Here is a 16,993-nt window from a genome sequence, read left to right as displayed (position 1 = left end):
AACAGAGTTCTCGCTCATCTTCGTCGTCAAAAAGCCACAGTAGTTTTAGTGGTTCCGTTGTGGCAAGCTCAAGTGTGGTATCCCATTCTTCTCGAACTATCAATCGACTTCCCTGTACTTCTGCCCTCCTTCCCTTCTCAATCCACAAGGTCTCCCTCACAATCTCATTCTCCGCGAATCCCTTCTCCTATCCGCCTGGAAAGTTTCAGGTCTTCCTCATCTTATCCAGGAATTCCACTCGAAGCTTCAACCTACATCAACAATTCCTGGGCTCCAGGCACTTCCAAGGCTTACAAATCAGCTTGGTCCATCTGGTCTAGCTGGTGTCTGGGAAAAGCATGTGATCCCTTTTCAGCAGATCTCACTCTGATGGCTAATTTTCTTGCTTCTCAGGCTAGCGCCGGCAAATCATACAGGACCATTAATCTATATAGGTCAGCTATCTCCCTGCATCATCCTTTTATAAACGGAAAACCTGTAGGAGAACATCCTATCATTTGTCGTCTCTTGAAAGGAGTAAAATTCTCCAATCCTCCAATTTCCAAATACACTGCTCTATGGGATGTTAATCTTGTCTTACAAATGTTCGTATCCTGGCAGGATAATAACTTATTATCTTTTGAAAATGCTTTCCGCTAAACTAACAATGTTACTTTGTCTAGTATCTATCAAACGTCTGTCTGATGTAAAAGCCTTGGATATCTCAGCTCGTCACTTCACCCCTACTGGTGTACTGTTCAATGTCTCTCGTCGTACAAAAACCAACATTACTTCTGTTTTCTACCCCTTCTTTCCCAATCATCTGAAACTTTGTGTGGGAAACTGTTTAAAGGTTTATGAACAAAGACGGCCGATCTTAGAACATCTTCTGCTTCCCAACTTCTAATCTCCTTCAGGAAACCTTATAAACCTGTGTCTTCCCCTACCTTAGCCCGTTGGGTCAAATGGGTAATGTCATTAGCGGGCATTGATACATCAAAGTTTGGAGCCCATTCTGATAGAGGGGCTATGGCGTCAAAAGCCTTTTGGGCTGGATCACGTTTGGAAGATATTCTAAGATCGGCAGATTGGTCAAATGATTTTACTTTTCGCACTTTTTATTGTAAACCTGTTAATACAGCAACTTCTGTAGTAATTAACATGCTTTAAACAAGCATAATAGGAGCCACCGGTCTTGTCATAAAATGTAGATTTTCCGAGTATTTTATGATGGAAAGTCTTAATTTTATTAAAGACACGGAGGCGAGTATTATCCCACCGCTTACTGTACTAATGTTGTTCTTTTCCCACCCTTTTAGTTACTACCAACGATCCAGCATCCTCTTCAAACTAATTCATCTGATGCCTTTTCTACCCAAAGTACTCCTCCAGCGCAATCTCCATTGAAGATGGATTCCTCAGTTCACCATCCTGTCAAGTCTTCCTACTCGCCTAACCTGGACAGAATTCAATACTTTTTTGCACTTGTTCTGGCAATATGCTTAATTTGTTGTATTGTACCTTTATTCAAATCATTTTATTGGCAGTCTCGCAGCTGAAAAGAGGGCTGCCTGCAGTCAGGATTGGTATATCTTATGTTGTATAGTGTGCTGATTGGTTAAGGTTATTACTCTTATCTCCCATTGGTTGCCTGTTACGCAAACCTTTGGGATTGGTGTTTTCTCTTGGCTGCTATTGAAATAAAGCCGGAAAAGAAAGCATAATACTCACCTCTGTGTCTTTAATAAAATTAAGACTTTCCATCATAAAATACTCAGAAAATCTACATTGTAGGAGCCAGACAAACCTGTCGGAAAATCCCTTGTCTGCCAGTGATGATAAATATAGCCCGATTGGTATTTAACTATCGTATGATTATTTATTTTGCAATGTTTGCCTACAAATCATGTATCGGGATGATCAAAAATATTATAAGCATCCGGGTAAAATATTAGATAAGTCTCAATATGTCATCATACATCACCCAACCTATTAGTCTATTCCCTATCCACAATTTCTAAATATTGACAGCCATTTAACTTATATAGCTGGATTAATTTAATAAGCCTAAACTATGCAGGCCTTATATAGTTTCCCTACATAACGTATGCTGTCATCAGGTCAGCAGTTGGAATTCAGTCCTCCAGCATCTCCCCTCTGCAACCAGTGCATGTGTTCAAACTTGTACCTTATATACCTTTATTATCAATTATGTCTTCTGGAGCGAGGATGTGATCACTCATGCTCTGCCGTGGTTTGCTACAAAAAAGTGCAAACAGAGCCCCCTTTCAGTAGCAAATGTCAGCACAAAGCAATTGCTAAATTTTCCTTCTTCCTTCCGAGACTCATCTTTCCAAGTTCATCTTACCTTGAATCACTGTTAAAACGCATGCAGTGGACAGGTGGAGGAGAGATTTTCTTCTGAATTGTTAGTTTGAAGGTGTCGGAAAACATGAAACTAACTTCTGACCTGAAACCATGAGGCTCAAGCACATGTTTGTGAGCATTACCCTTCAACATTTAGTCTTTTTTTAGGCTGTCCGACTGTCTGTTACACGCATTCTCTTATATTAAATACAGGCATGTTTAGTATCAGTCTGGGCTGTCTTACATGTAACATGCATTTTTATCACATAATGCCCTACCACAAACCACACTCGCATAAGGGCACTATAGAGAAAGACCTGTTATCCTGCTCTGTTATAATGAAATATTTTGTACAGTACAATCCCTCTAACCTTTGCAAATCCATCTGCTCTCTTTCTGGCCTATTTTGACCTTCACATAATTATGTTGATGTTCATGTTCATGTGAATTTGTGTCCAATTGGTAGCTGGCGTTGTGAGCCTTTCAGCAGTGTTCGGGGTATGGCTTCACTAGAGAAAACATACCCATTGCATTTTTTAAAGTACAGATCTATCTATCTATCTCTCTATTGTTAAGAAAGTAATCTAAACAGTGCACTGTCCAGTCTGGATGGCTTGGCACACTGTGCCAGAGCACTGTAATTCTACAAATGTCGACAGATGTACTTTTAAAAATAGCTTCAAGGTAGAAGTCGTCCATTGACTTTAGAGGAAAATGCTTTCATCTGGATAAATAGAATAAGAGACAAGAATACAGGCTGTGATAAGGGAAAATTACAATACACTATCAGATTTCTTTTCCAGAGAGTGGAGTTTATATACTCTGCAGCGGTCACACCACCTAATGAGCTGTCTTTGCTTTGCATTGCATCTTGTGAGGTTTTATGGTAGTTTATAATGTTGTCACAAGACAAATGTGAATAAAATCTTCTGCCACCAACAATGCAACAATGGAAAAGAGGGTTCCACACTCTAATACAAATTGTATGGCATCACTTCCATACTAACCTCAAGTGAGACTCCTTTAGTTAAAAGCGAATGTGTGTAACTTTTGAGCCAGTACTTATGCCTCGAGGTTGAAGGACCTTGTTAAGTGTATTTCATAAATGTATCTATTAATGTGTCCCCTTCATAGTCCTGTCAGTGCTTCCAACATGGTTTCCTTTCGCGTCGATTCACTTTTTTCCTTTTGCCTTCTTCCTTTCTTCACAGAATGAAGGAGTCTTCGGGCTGGCTCCAGGTCTTCTCCAGCCCCCGCCTGGATTGGGTGATTGAGCGTGTGGCGCTGAACGCAAAGGTCATTGGTGGCCTGCTTGGGGACAATGACAAAATGCTGGCTGTGGCTTCCTGCAGCGAAATCATCCTCTGGGCCATCCAGGCAGACGGAAATGGCAACGAGATAGGTGAGCTCATGGGACACTCGCAGGCGCAGCAGCAAGCGTGTTTGACTCTTACAACCAAGTGAAACAACAGTTTCTATCTTGTCCTAGCGATTTGGGAACTCGATTGCACACATCACTGCTTTAATTTTAGCAGCTGTTTCTCCGTTGGATAGGACTAGCATCTAGGCACAAGTTCTAACTGCATTTGAGTATGCCAGGTTGAAGCAACATTGCCCAAAGCAGTGCCACACCTTCGGTGTTTCTTCCCCGTTTAAGTTTGTATCATCTAGAAAGCCTGGGCTTAGGCACCACCCCAGTTCTCTTGGTGATGGCTGATCCTTCAGAACCATGCAGATGTCTGTTGGTGGGAAGGAAGTGTCTGAGCCTATATGCCACGTGCCCCAGGATGTGCGTGACAACTTGTTACTCTAGATGCTACATTGAACTATTTCCAGGCTTGTCTTGGAGTTCCTCAAATACATCTGTAATCTGTATGCAACATGTCATTTGCTATGCAATTCTTGTATCTCCGTGGTTAGAGCCATAGCACTCAATGTAGTGCATTTTCCCTTTGATACATCAGTGGGACATGCAGAATGGGCACCTGACATGCTGGGTAAATTTTTGGCCAAACTGTGGAGGCCTGGCGCCATTATGACTGGTTCGGATGTTGCCTTCATTTAAGAGGGCTCATATCCATTTGTGTCAGATGAATTAGGCTTCGGTCATTTCACTTCGAGCACTGTACAACAATCAAATGATAGTAACTCTAAACAACACATCTGTTCAGAATTGTACAATGCGTCACAGGTTGCGTGTCACCAAACCTTGCACCACCTCACCGCGGTATCCCTTTACTGAGTGAATTTGTTTGACGCTTACATAAGCCTCCGTGATTTATGGCACGCTAGACCTCAAAATCAGATCACTTAAACTTCCCCTTGGTGAGTGTATGTGCTTTGTCTTTGTTTTAGGGGTGTTTAATCTGGGTGTTCCTGCTGAAGCGCTCTTCTTTGTTGGAAACCAGCTAATTGCCACAAGTCACACTGGCAAGATCGGAGTGTGGAATGCAGTCACAAAGCACTGGCAGGTGAGGATGGTCTAAGCATCACGGCTAATGGAAAATACACTTCCGGATTTTTTAATTCGGTTCCTGAATAAGAGTCTGTATTAAGATGCATTGGAGTGAGCCTGAGAGTCTCATTTTTTTTTTTTATCTTCCTAGCAAAATTGAATTAATTTTGTTACTGATGTAAGGATTTTTCAGTATAAGAATTTGACCAGATTTTTGTTTTAATTTTGTGCCCCTTTGTCAGATTCAGGATGTGGTACCGATCAACAGCTATGATACAGCAGGGTCCTTTCTGCTCCTGGGCTGCAACAATGGATCTATCTACTATGTAGGTAGGTGACATCGGTGTGGCCAAAATGTTTTATTCCTGGTATTCTTCTGATCTTGAAATGTCGGTAAGATAGTTCTGCCGCTTGTCACAGAATTAAAATTCCCCCATCCTGCCATCAAGTATTACCCTCCTCCTGAAATCCTCCAGGTGCGTATTAGTAACCTCTGATAATTTAGCTTTAAGCTCTACAAGCCCAGCAACATGTCAGGATGCGGGATACAAAGAGTCATTTTTTATTTTTTTTCCTGTTTGAGTGATGACCTCATGTTTTTGTATCTGTCTCTGCATGGCTTAGGGAGCAGAATTAAACTTGTCCCTTTGGGGAAGTAGATGTCTTGAAAAGATAAGGATTCAAATGCCATGTACCAAATCCCCCTAAAAAGCTGACTACACATTTAGTCAGTTTCTTAACGCACTTGAAGGCAGAGTTCACAAAAACCATAAAGTGTAAGCAAAGAAAGTGTTGAGGCCCCTGTTTATTGGGGAAATATGTGTTTAGACAAGGTTCTGAGATGTGGCATTGTATGGCAGACTTTCCTTATCACTGAATGCATGAAACCTGGACACTACTACTCCTGAGCAAACCTGGCTTCACTTGTAGGACTCTTTGTCTGTTCCCAGGCGTTGCTGTGCTTGTGAGGCAGTCAGTTGTTGCAGAAAAAAAAACAAGCATTTGCAATGCAATAGGGTCTCGCATTTCTCAGAGTTACAGCTATTAGCTGTTGTAAACTCCCAACCGGATTTTTCTTGCCACATTGAATGGAAAAAAACAGCGCGATCGCGCTGCTACAATTCACTCGTAGTGAAACCTATCGGCAAAAGTGCAGTTATCTACGTAACCGGCAAAAGTGCAATTAACTATGTAACAGGGTCGATGTTATGCAAAGCGCTCGACTTCTGCTAAGCGAGATCGCACTGCGAACAAAAGCTAAAAAGTAGCCCACAAACCTGACTGGAAACAGTGAGCCTCGCATGTTTTCAGTACTTGGTCGCTGCGCTCGAGGAGGGCTAACCACCGGAAAAGGCATGATGTATGCGTGCCTTCCACCAATGAAAGCAAGCAGATTTTAACAGGCAAGCCCACGAACCAATGAAAGACACTGACGTGACATGTATGAGGGTCCAAGCCCTTTTTTAACTCCTAAAGCGTCTCGCAAGCGACGCAGGCTCGACCCTAAAAACCAGGGCTGTGGGCTGTCTTGGGAGTGTGATAGAGATGTGGTCCGTTGTGAAGCTCTCTGTCGATCTTATACAGGAGAAGAATAGGCAGTGGCAGCGAGCTGACATTGCCAAGGACTAGTTTACTCAAAACAAACACACAGACTGACACTCTCTAACACACACACACACACACACACACACACACACACACTCTCACACACACTCTCACTTTCACTTTCACTCTCACTCTCTCTCCCTTCTCTCTCACTCTCTCTCTCGCAGAATTAAAATTCCCCCATCCTGCCATCAAATATTACCCTCCTCCTGAAATCCTCCAGGTGCGTATTAGTAACCTCTGATAATTTAGCTTTAAGCTCTACAAGCCCAGCAACATGTCAGGATGCGGGATACAAAGAGTCATTTTTTATTTTTTTTCCTGTTTGAGTGATGACCTCATGTTTTTGTATCTGTCTCTGCATGGCTTAGGGAGCAGAATTAACCTTGTCCCTTTGGGGAAGTAGATGTCTTGAAAAGATAAGGTTTCAAATGCCATGTACCAAACCCCCCTAAAAAGCTGACTACACATTTAGTCAGTTTCTTAACACACTTGAAGGCAGAGTTCACAAAAACCATAAAGTGTAAGCAAAGAAAGTGTTGAGGCCCCTGTTTATTGGGGAAATATGTGTTTGGACAGGGTTCTGAGATGTGGCATTGTATGGCAGACTTTCCTTATCACTGAATGCATGAAACCTGGACACTACTACTCCTGAGCAAACCTGGCTTCACTTGTAGGACTCTTTGTCTGTTCCCAGGCGTTGCTGTGCTTGTGAGGCAGTCAGTTGTTGCGAGAAAAAAAACAAGCATTTGCAATGCAATAGGGTCTCGCATTTCTCCGAGTTACAGCTATTAGCAGTTGTAAACTCCCAACCGGATTTTTCTTGCCACATTGAATGGAAAAAAACAGCGCGATCGCGCTGCTACAATTCACTCGTAGTGAAACCTATCGGCAAAAGTGCAATTATCTACGTAACCGGCATAAGCGCAATTATCTACGTAACCGGCAAAAGTGCAATTAACTATGTAACAGGGTCGATTTAATGCAAAGCGCTCGACTTCTGCTAAGCGAGATCGCGCTGCGAACAAAAGATAAAAAAGTAGTCCACAAACCTGACTGGAAATAGTGAGCCTTGCATGTTTTCAGTACTTGGTCGCTGCGCTCGAGGAGGGCTAACCACTGGAAAAGGCATGATGTATGCGTGCCATACATCCAAAGGGGTCCGACTGGCACAAGTCCTACCTCAGCACGCACACAACCCTTTACACATGACCCTAACTTACGTCCTGCATGTACACCCTCACCCACTTGTTCTCTTAAATTAATTCCAAATATTAAAGCAAAAACAAAGCTTTCTCATTTGGGCAGTGCTCACCTAAGCACGATATGTTAAAGTAAAGGCATGTGCCTGAAATATATAGGCCATGCTGTATAGTTCAAATAAATCTTACGTGAATGCTGTGGCGCTACTGATGCTGGCTTTGCCTTTTCAATTCCATGCTATAGAAGAGAATAACTGATAAAACATTTGATTATGAATTGGCCCATAAGCTCACATGCCTATTAAATGTTTCTGCTAGCAGTGGCGAGGCCAATATCACGGTTCTACTCATACTGTACAATGACAAGTCATACCAAACTATATAATGACAGGCTATACCATACTATACAATGACCGGTCATACCATCCTATACAGTAACAGGCCATACCATACCAAACAATACCTTACAACACCATACAGTGACAGCATACTATACAGTGACACATCACACCAGACTATACAGTGACAGTCCGGACCGTACCATACTATATAATGACAGACCGTACTCTACTATGCAATGATGGGTCATTCCATACAATACCAGACATTGGCAAACCATACTATATAAAGGCAGGCCATACCATAATATAACATCCCTTACCATACTGCACAGTAACAGGCTGTACCATATCATACTCTACAATGACAGCCCATACCATGCCATTCAATACCATAGCATATGATAACAAGCCATACAGTACCATACCACACCTTGTCATACCATACTGTTCAATGACAGGCTATACCTTACCATACTGTACTATACTATACAATGTCAGGGCATACCGTACTGCTCCATAATGTACAATGACGTGCCATGCAATACCATACCAACAACCTATCATACTATACAATTACAAGCTATACCATACCATACCTGTACCATACTATACAATGACAGGACATATGATACTATTCCAACTATACAATTAAAAGCCTTACCATACTATACAATAACAATCTGTACTGAAGTACTGTATAATGACGGGCCATGCCATACCATACCATACAATGACAGGCCATACAATACCATATTATAAAATGAGAGGCCATACCATACTGTAGAATGACAGGCTATACCTTACCTAACCTTACCATACCATACTATACAATGAAAGGACATACCATTATTCCATACTATACAATGACAGGTCTTACCTTATGACACCATATTATACAATGACAGACCATACCATTTTACACAATACAGGCCATACAATACGCACAATGACCGGCCTTACTATACCATTTCATACTGTACAGTGACAGGCAATACCATACAATACAAAACAATACCTTACCATACCATGACAGCCATACCATACCAAACTATACAATGAGAGACCATACCATACCAGGTCATACCATGTTATACATACAGTACCTTAGTGTACAATGAGAAGTCCATAGCACACTATACTGTACAATGAGAGGCCATAAGATATTATACTATGCAATGACAGGCCATACCATCCAATACATTGACATCCCATACCATACCATACCATACTATATAATGACAGGCCATATCATACCAAAACATACTACACAATGACACGCCATACAATACCATACAATACAATGGTAGTCCATACCATACAGCGAAAAACAACAGGCCATACAATGTCCCAACCTACCATACAGTGACAGGCCAAATTATATTATACTTTACAATGACAGGCCATATAATACCATATCATACTATACAATGACAAACCATACCATACCATACAATACAATACAATAACAGAGCATAGCATAGCGAAAAGTGACTGACCGTACCATTAAATGACCACCCATACAGTACCATAACATACTACACCATACCATAGCATGGCAAGACAAGCCCTCCAATGCCATACAGTGATAGGCCATACCATACTATAACATACTAAACAGTGAAAATCCATACCATACCAGATCATACCATACTATCCAATGACAAGCCATATCCTACCATTACATACTATACAATGACTGGCCATACCATACTGTACAATGGCAGGCCTTTCCTTAACATACTATACAATGACAGACCCTAGCATACTATACATTGACAGCCCATACCATACTGTAAAATGCCAGGCCAACTGTATTGTGTCATACTGTACAGTGACAGGCCATACAGCACCAAAGCAAACTATACAATGACAGGCTGTAATATGACCATACAATACATTGACAGGACATATCTTTGCCATACCATACTTTATAAATACAGGCCATACCATACTATACAGTCACATAATATACCTTACCATATCACAATGATAAGCTATACCATAGTATACGACAGGGCATACAATACCATACCATACTATTCAATGACAGGCCATACCATATTATGACATACTATAAAGTGGCCAGCTTATCCATACATATGACAGGCCATACTATACTATACAATGATAGGCCGTCCCATAGCTTACCATACTATACAATGATCGGTGTACCATAGTGTAATACATTAACACAGGCCATACCATACCAGACCATACTATACAATGACCGGCCATATAGTATCATGCCATACTAGGCAGTGACAGGACATGCCGTATCTTTCCATACTACACAGTGACAGGCCATACTTTAGAGAAACAATACAGTACTTTGCAATATGACAGACCATACCATACTATACATTGACAGACCATACTATACCCTACCGTACCATACCATACTATAAAATGACAGGCCATACCATATCTTTCCATACCATTGCATACCATACTAAACTGTGACAGGCCATACAGTACGATTCCATATCATACTATACAATGACAGACTATACCATACTATACAATGACCAAACATACTATACAATGACAGGCTATACTATACAATGAAAGGCCATACTATATCACGCTGTACAGTAACAGGCCATGCTGTATAATTCCATACTATTCAGTGACAGGCAATAGCATACTGTACAATGTCAGTCCATACCATACCATCCCTTACCATACTATACAATTACAGGCCATACCATACCATACAATAGCAGGTCATACCATACCACACTACACCAAACTGTACAATACTATATGATCAAAGGTTACATCACAGCATACTACACCATGCCATAGCTTACCATTCCATAATATACGACAGGCCATACCATAACAAATCATACTATACTATACAATAAGAGGCCATACCATAACAAATCATACTATACTATACAATAAAATGACAGGCCATACTTTACCATACTATACAATGACGGGCCATACCATGCTATACAGTATCAGCACATACTATACAATATCATAGTGTTCAATGGCATGTGTAGCTGCAGATACACATGCTGTGCATTATCCTGCCATCTAGTGTTGGGCTTGGAGTGTTACAAGTTGTTTTTCTTCGAAGAAGTCTTTTCGAGTCACGAGACCGAGGGACTCCTCCCTTTCGGCTCCATTGCGCATGGGCGTCGACTCCATCTTAGATTGTTTTCTTTCCGCCATCGGGTTCGGACGTGTTCCTCTTCGCTCCGTATTTCGAATCGGGAAAGTTAGCTAATTATAGAAAAAATCGCTCGTTACCGGTTTAGTGTTAGTATATCGACACCGATAGTAGAAGCGCTCTGGCGGCCCTTCGGGGCTTCCACTCTTCAGCGGGGCCTGGTCGGCCCGACCGTGTCCATCGTCGAAACTAATGGACCAGACCCCCTTCCGCTTCTGCCCGAATTGCCACGCCAAGTATCCTTATACAGACCAACACTTGTTCTGTAATCTGTGTCTATCACCGGAACACAGGGAGGATACTTGCGAGGCCTGTCGGGCATTTCGATCGAAAAAGACCCTATGCGATTGAAGAGCCAGAAGACTACAAATGGCGTTGACACCGACAGAACAGATCGACGTCGAGGAGGAGGAAAGAATCTCCATACAAGAAATGGACTCGGACGACTCCGAAAGTGAGCTACCGACGACAACGCAGAAAACTGTGAGTAAAACTGCCCCGTCCAAGACTCACTCCAAGATCATAAAGGCCAAGGGGATGCCACCGCCAACAGGCCATGGCTTAACCCGAAAACACGGTGACCAACCATCGGCACCGAAAAAGGCCACACAACAGCCGAAGACATCCGACTCCGGTCGAGATACAGGCTCCAAACCATCTCGGCACCGAGAGTTCGACACACCCAAGGTGAAAAAGGTTACCTCTGAACCAAAAAAGAAAGTTTCGAAACCTTCGGTATCGAAAAAGGCAGCCTCGGAGCCGAAAATAGGCTCCTACACGGAAGAGCACGGACTTTCCAGCCAAATGCAAGAGCATAGATTTGAGCAGGAAATAAGTATGGGGGAACCAGACCATACTCAAAGGAGGCTGCACATCCAGAAAGAGACTGATAAAATACAAACTCTTCCTCCTATTAAAATAAAAAGAAAGCTGCCATTTCAGGAATCAGAAATGCAGCCAAAGGCAAAGGTGGCAAGAGACAAAACACCACCACCAAGGTTTTCGCCACAGCCTTCTCCACTATATTCACCACAGCTGTCCCCGGTAAGAACACCCCTAAATGCAGTCACCAACACACACGGAGATGACACAGGATGACCCGGATGCATGGGACTTATATGATGCACCGGTCTCCGACAACAGTCCCGATTGTTACCCGGCAAGACCGTCGCCTCCAGAGGACAGCACTGCATATATGCAGGTATTATCCAGGGCAGCTACTTTCCACAATGTAGCAATGCATGCGGAGCCAATAGAAGATGATTTCTGATTTAACACCTTGGCATCCACCCACAGTTCTTATCAAAGTTTGCCAATGCTCCCAGGCATGCTCAAGCACGCAAAACAGGTGTTTCAGGACCCGGTGAAAGGCAGAGCTATCACGCCTCGGGTGGAGAAAAAATACAAACCTCCCCCAACGGACCCTGTGTTTATAACACAGCAACTGACACCAGATTTGGTGGTCGTGGGAGCAGCAAGAAAGAGGTCAAACTCCCAATCATCAGGGGACGCACCACCGCCTGCAAGGAAAGTCGGAAGTTCGATGCTGCGGGAAAACGAGTGGCAGCACAGGCAGCCAATCAATGGCGGATTGCCAACTCGCAGGCTCTGCTGGCTCGCTACGACAGGGCACACTGGGACGAGATGCAACACATTATACAGCACTTGCCCAAGGAACACCAAAAATTTGCCCAACAGGTTGTTGAGGAAGGACAAGCAACTTCCAACAACCAGATAAGGTCTGCATTGGACTCGGCTGACACAGCAGCACGGACAGTCAACACTGCGGTAACCATTCGCAGGCATGCATGGTTACGGAGCTCAGGTTTTAAACCGGAAATCCAGCAAGCTGTGTTAAATATGCCTTTTAACCAGGAACAATTGTTTGGGCCAGAGGTGGACACGGCAATTGAAAAACTAAAGAAGGACACAGACACGGCCAAAGCCATGGGCGCGCTCTACTCCCCACAAAGCAGAGGCACTTTTAGAAAGCCACAATTTACTCAAACCCCAGAGCCTTCCACCTCACAAACTAGACCCACCTATCAGGGGCAGTACCAGAGAGGAGTGTTTCGAGGCTCATACAGGGGTAGACAATTCCCAAGAGCAAGGGGGAAATTCCAAAGCCCTAAAACAACTCAAGCCAAACAGTGACTTCAATGTCACAAACCCCCAACACTTAACACCACTGGGGGGGAGACTTACTGCATACTACAAAAACTGGACAAACATAACTACGGACGCATGGGTCCTAGCCATTATCCAACATGGTTATTGCATAGAATTCATAAATTTCCCACCAGATGTGCCCCCAAGAGCACACAATATGTCCAAACAACACTTAGACCTGTTACAGCTAGAAGTCCAAGCATTGTTACAAAAACAAGCAATAGAACTAGTACCCAACCATCAAAAAGGAACAGGTGTCTACTCCTTATATTTCCTAACTCAAAAGAAAGACAAAACGTTGAGACCCATATTAGACCTCAGAACGCTGAATCTCTACATCAAATCAGATCACTTGCACATGGTAACACTTCAAGACGTGATTCCCTTGCTCAAAAAACAGGACTACATGTCAACGTTAGATCTCAAGGATGCATATTTCCACATACCCAGACATCCTTCTCACAGGAAATACTTAAGGTTTGTAATCCAGGGCGTGCATTACCAATTCAAGGTGTTACCATTCGGGATAACAACAGCCCCAAGGGTATTCACAAAATGCTTTGCAGTAGTAGCCGCTCATATAAGGAGACAGCACATGCACGTATTCCCATACTTAGACGATTGGTTAATAAAAACCTGCACTCAGCAACAGTGTCTTCTTCACACACAATACGTTATAGAAACTCTACACAAACTAGGGTTTTCTATAAATTACCAAAATTCACATCTACAACCATCCCAGATACAACAATACTTGGGAGCAACACTCAACACACAAAAGGCGATTGCCACTCCAAGTCCGCAAAGGGTACAAGCGTTCCAGAATATAGCATTAAACATGCAGCCAAACCAACACTACCAGGTGAAGTTTGTAATGAAAATTCTAGGCAGGATGTCTTCATGCATAGCCATTGTCCCAAACGCAAGACTACACATGCGGCCCTTACAACAGTGCCTAGCAAAACAATGGACACAAGCACAGGTTCAACTCCAAGATCTAGTGTTGATAGACCGCCAGACACACTTCTCGCTTCAATGGTGGAACCCTATAAATTTAAACCAAGGGCGGCCATTCCAAGACCCAGTGCCTCAATACGTGATCACAACAGATGCTTCCATGATGGGGTGGGGAGCACACCTCAACCAGCACAGTATACAGGGACAATGGGAAATTCAACAAAAACAACTGCACATACATCATTTAGAACTGTTGGCAGTGTTTCTAGCATTGAAAGCATTTCAACCACTGATAGCCCACAAACACATTCTTGTCAAAACGTACAACATGACGACAATGTATTACCTCAACAAGCAAGGAGGGACACACTCGTCACAACTGTGTCTCTTAGCACAGAAAATTTGGAATTGGGCAATTCACAATCACATTCGCCTAATAGCACAATACATCCCAGGCATTCAAAACCAGTTAGCCGACAATCTTAGTCGAGATCACCAACAAACACACGAATGGGAAATTCATCCCCAGATCCTACAAAATAACTTTCTACGCTGGGGAACACCAAAAATAGACCTATTTGCAACAAAAGAAAACGCAAAATGCCAAAACTTCGCATCCAGGTACCCACACCCTCTGTCCAAGGTCAATGCGTTATGGATCAGTTGGTCAGGGATATTTGCTTACGCTTTTCCCCCTCTCCCACTCATTCCTTATCTGGTAAACAAACTGAGTCAAAACAGACTCAAACTAATACTCATAGCACCAACCTGGGCTCGCCAACCGTGGTACACAACACTGCTGGACCTATCAGTAGTACCTCATGTCAAATTACCAAACAGACCAGATCTGTTAACTCAACACAAACAACAGATCAGACACCCGAATCCAGCATCGCTCAATCTAGCAATCTGGCTCCTGAAGTCTTAGAATTTGGACACTTAGACCTTACACAAGAATGTATGGGGGTCATTAAACAAGCTAGGAAACCTACTACAAGACATTGTTATTCAAACAAATGGAAAAGATTTGTTTACTGCTGCCACAATAATCAAATTCAACCACTACATGCTTCCGCAAAGAACATTGTAAGTTACTTATTACACTAACAAAAGTCTAAACTAGCATTCTCTTCTAATAAAATACATCTCAAAGTAATATCTGCCTATCTGCAGATTACACATTCAACATCGCTTTTTAGAATCCCAGTTATCAAAGCATTTATGGAGCGATTGAAAAGAATCATACCCCCGAGAACACCACCAGTACCTTTGTGGAACCTTAATATTGTATTAACAAGACTCATGGGACCACCATTTGAACCCGTGCACTCTTGTGAAATGCAATACTTAACTTGGAAGTTAGCCTTCCTAATAGCTATCACATCTCTTAGAAGAGTAAGTGAAATACAAGCATTTACTATACAAGAACCCTTTATACAAATACATAAACATAAAGTGGTTCTCCGTACAAATCCCACATTTTTACCAAAAGTTATATCACATTTCCACCTTAACCAAACAGTGGAGCTCCCAGTCTTCTTTCCACAACCAGACTCAGTAGCCGAAAGAGCCTTACATACGTTAGACATAAAAAGAGCACTAATGTATTACATTGACAGAACAAAACAGTTTCGCAAAACAAAACAATTGTTTGTAGCCTTCCAAAAACCTCATGCAGGAAATCCTATATCCAAACAAGGCATTGCCAGATGTATAGTGAAATGTATTCAACCCTGCTATATTAAAGCAAAAAGAGATCTAACTATTACACCAAAGGCGCATTCCACTAGGAAAAAGGCGCCACAATGGCTTTTCTAGGGAATATACCTATGACAGAAATTTGTAAGGCAGCCACATGGTCTACGCCTCATACATTCACAAAACATTACTGTGTAGATGTGTTAACAACACAACAAGCCACAGTAGGACAGGCTGTATTATGAACATTATTTCAGACAACTTCAACTCCTACAGGCTAAGCCACCGCTTTTGGGGAGATTACTGCTTATTAGTCTATGCACAGCATGTGTATCTGCAGCTACACATGCCATAGAATGGAAAATGTCACTTACCCAGTGTACATCTGTTCGTGGCATGAGACGCTGCAGATTCACATGCGCCCTCCCACCTCCACGGGAGCCTGTAGCCGTTATAAGTTGAATGAAAATTGTAAATTTGTAAATAAATACTATTTTAATACACATTATGTACATACATACTTACTCCATTGCATGGGGACATTTACTATATTCACAACTCCTACCTCACCCTCTGCGGGGAAAACAATCTAAGATGGAGTCAACGCCCATGCGCAATGGAGCCGAAAGGGAGGAGTCCCTCGGTCTCATGACTCGAAAAGACTTCTTCGAAGAAAAACAACTTGTAACACTCTGAGCCCAACACTAGATGGCAGGATAATGCACAGCATGTGAATCTGCAGTGTCTCATGCCACGAACAGATGTACACTGGGTAAGTGACATTTTCCATACAGTGACAGACCATACCATACTATACATAACAGGCCGTCTTTACAATGACAGGCCATACCATACCGTACCATATAATACTCTACTATACAATGACAGGCCATATAATGCCATAAAATACCTACCATGCCATGTTATATGACAGGCCATACCGTAACATACCATACTATGCAATGACATGCCATACAAGGACATACCATACAGTACAATAATAGATCACATCATAACACAACATACCGTTCTACATGAT

The 16,993-nt window shown here is 42.4% G+C and overlaps 1 protein-coding gene across 2 annotated transcripts in view; it reads left to right on the top strand.

Annotated features, from left to right (window-relative positions):
• SHKBP1 (SH3KBP1 binding protein 1) overlaps positions 1-16,993 on the top strand; it is a 220,937-nt gene that overhangs the window by 119,153 nt on the left and 84,791 nt on the right. For both annotated transcript variants that reach the window (XM_069207207.1, XM_069207208.1), the window contains 3 exons: positions 3,558-3,748; positions 4,702-4,817; positions 5,044-5,131. In XM_069207207.1, coding sequence (XP_069063308.1) covers positions 3,558-3,748; positions 4,702-4,817; positions 5,044-5,131 — 395 coding nt within the window. The remainder of the gene's footprint in view (positions 1-3,557; positions 3,749-4,701; positions 4,818-5,043; positions 5,132-16,993) is intronic.

This window comes from Pleurodeles waltl, chromosome 9 (genome assembly GCF_031143425.1).
Source record: "Pleurodeles waltl isolate 20211129_DDA chromosome 9, aPleWal1.hap1.20221129, whole genome shotgun sequence".
Lineage (NCBI taxonomy): Eukaryota > Metazoa > Chordata > Amphibia > Caudata > Salamandridae > Pleurodeles > Pleurodeles waltl.
Note: the sequence above shows the minus strand (reverse complement) of the source record. Positions and strands in the feature narration are given on the sequence as shown.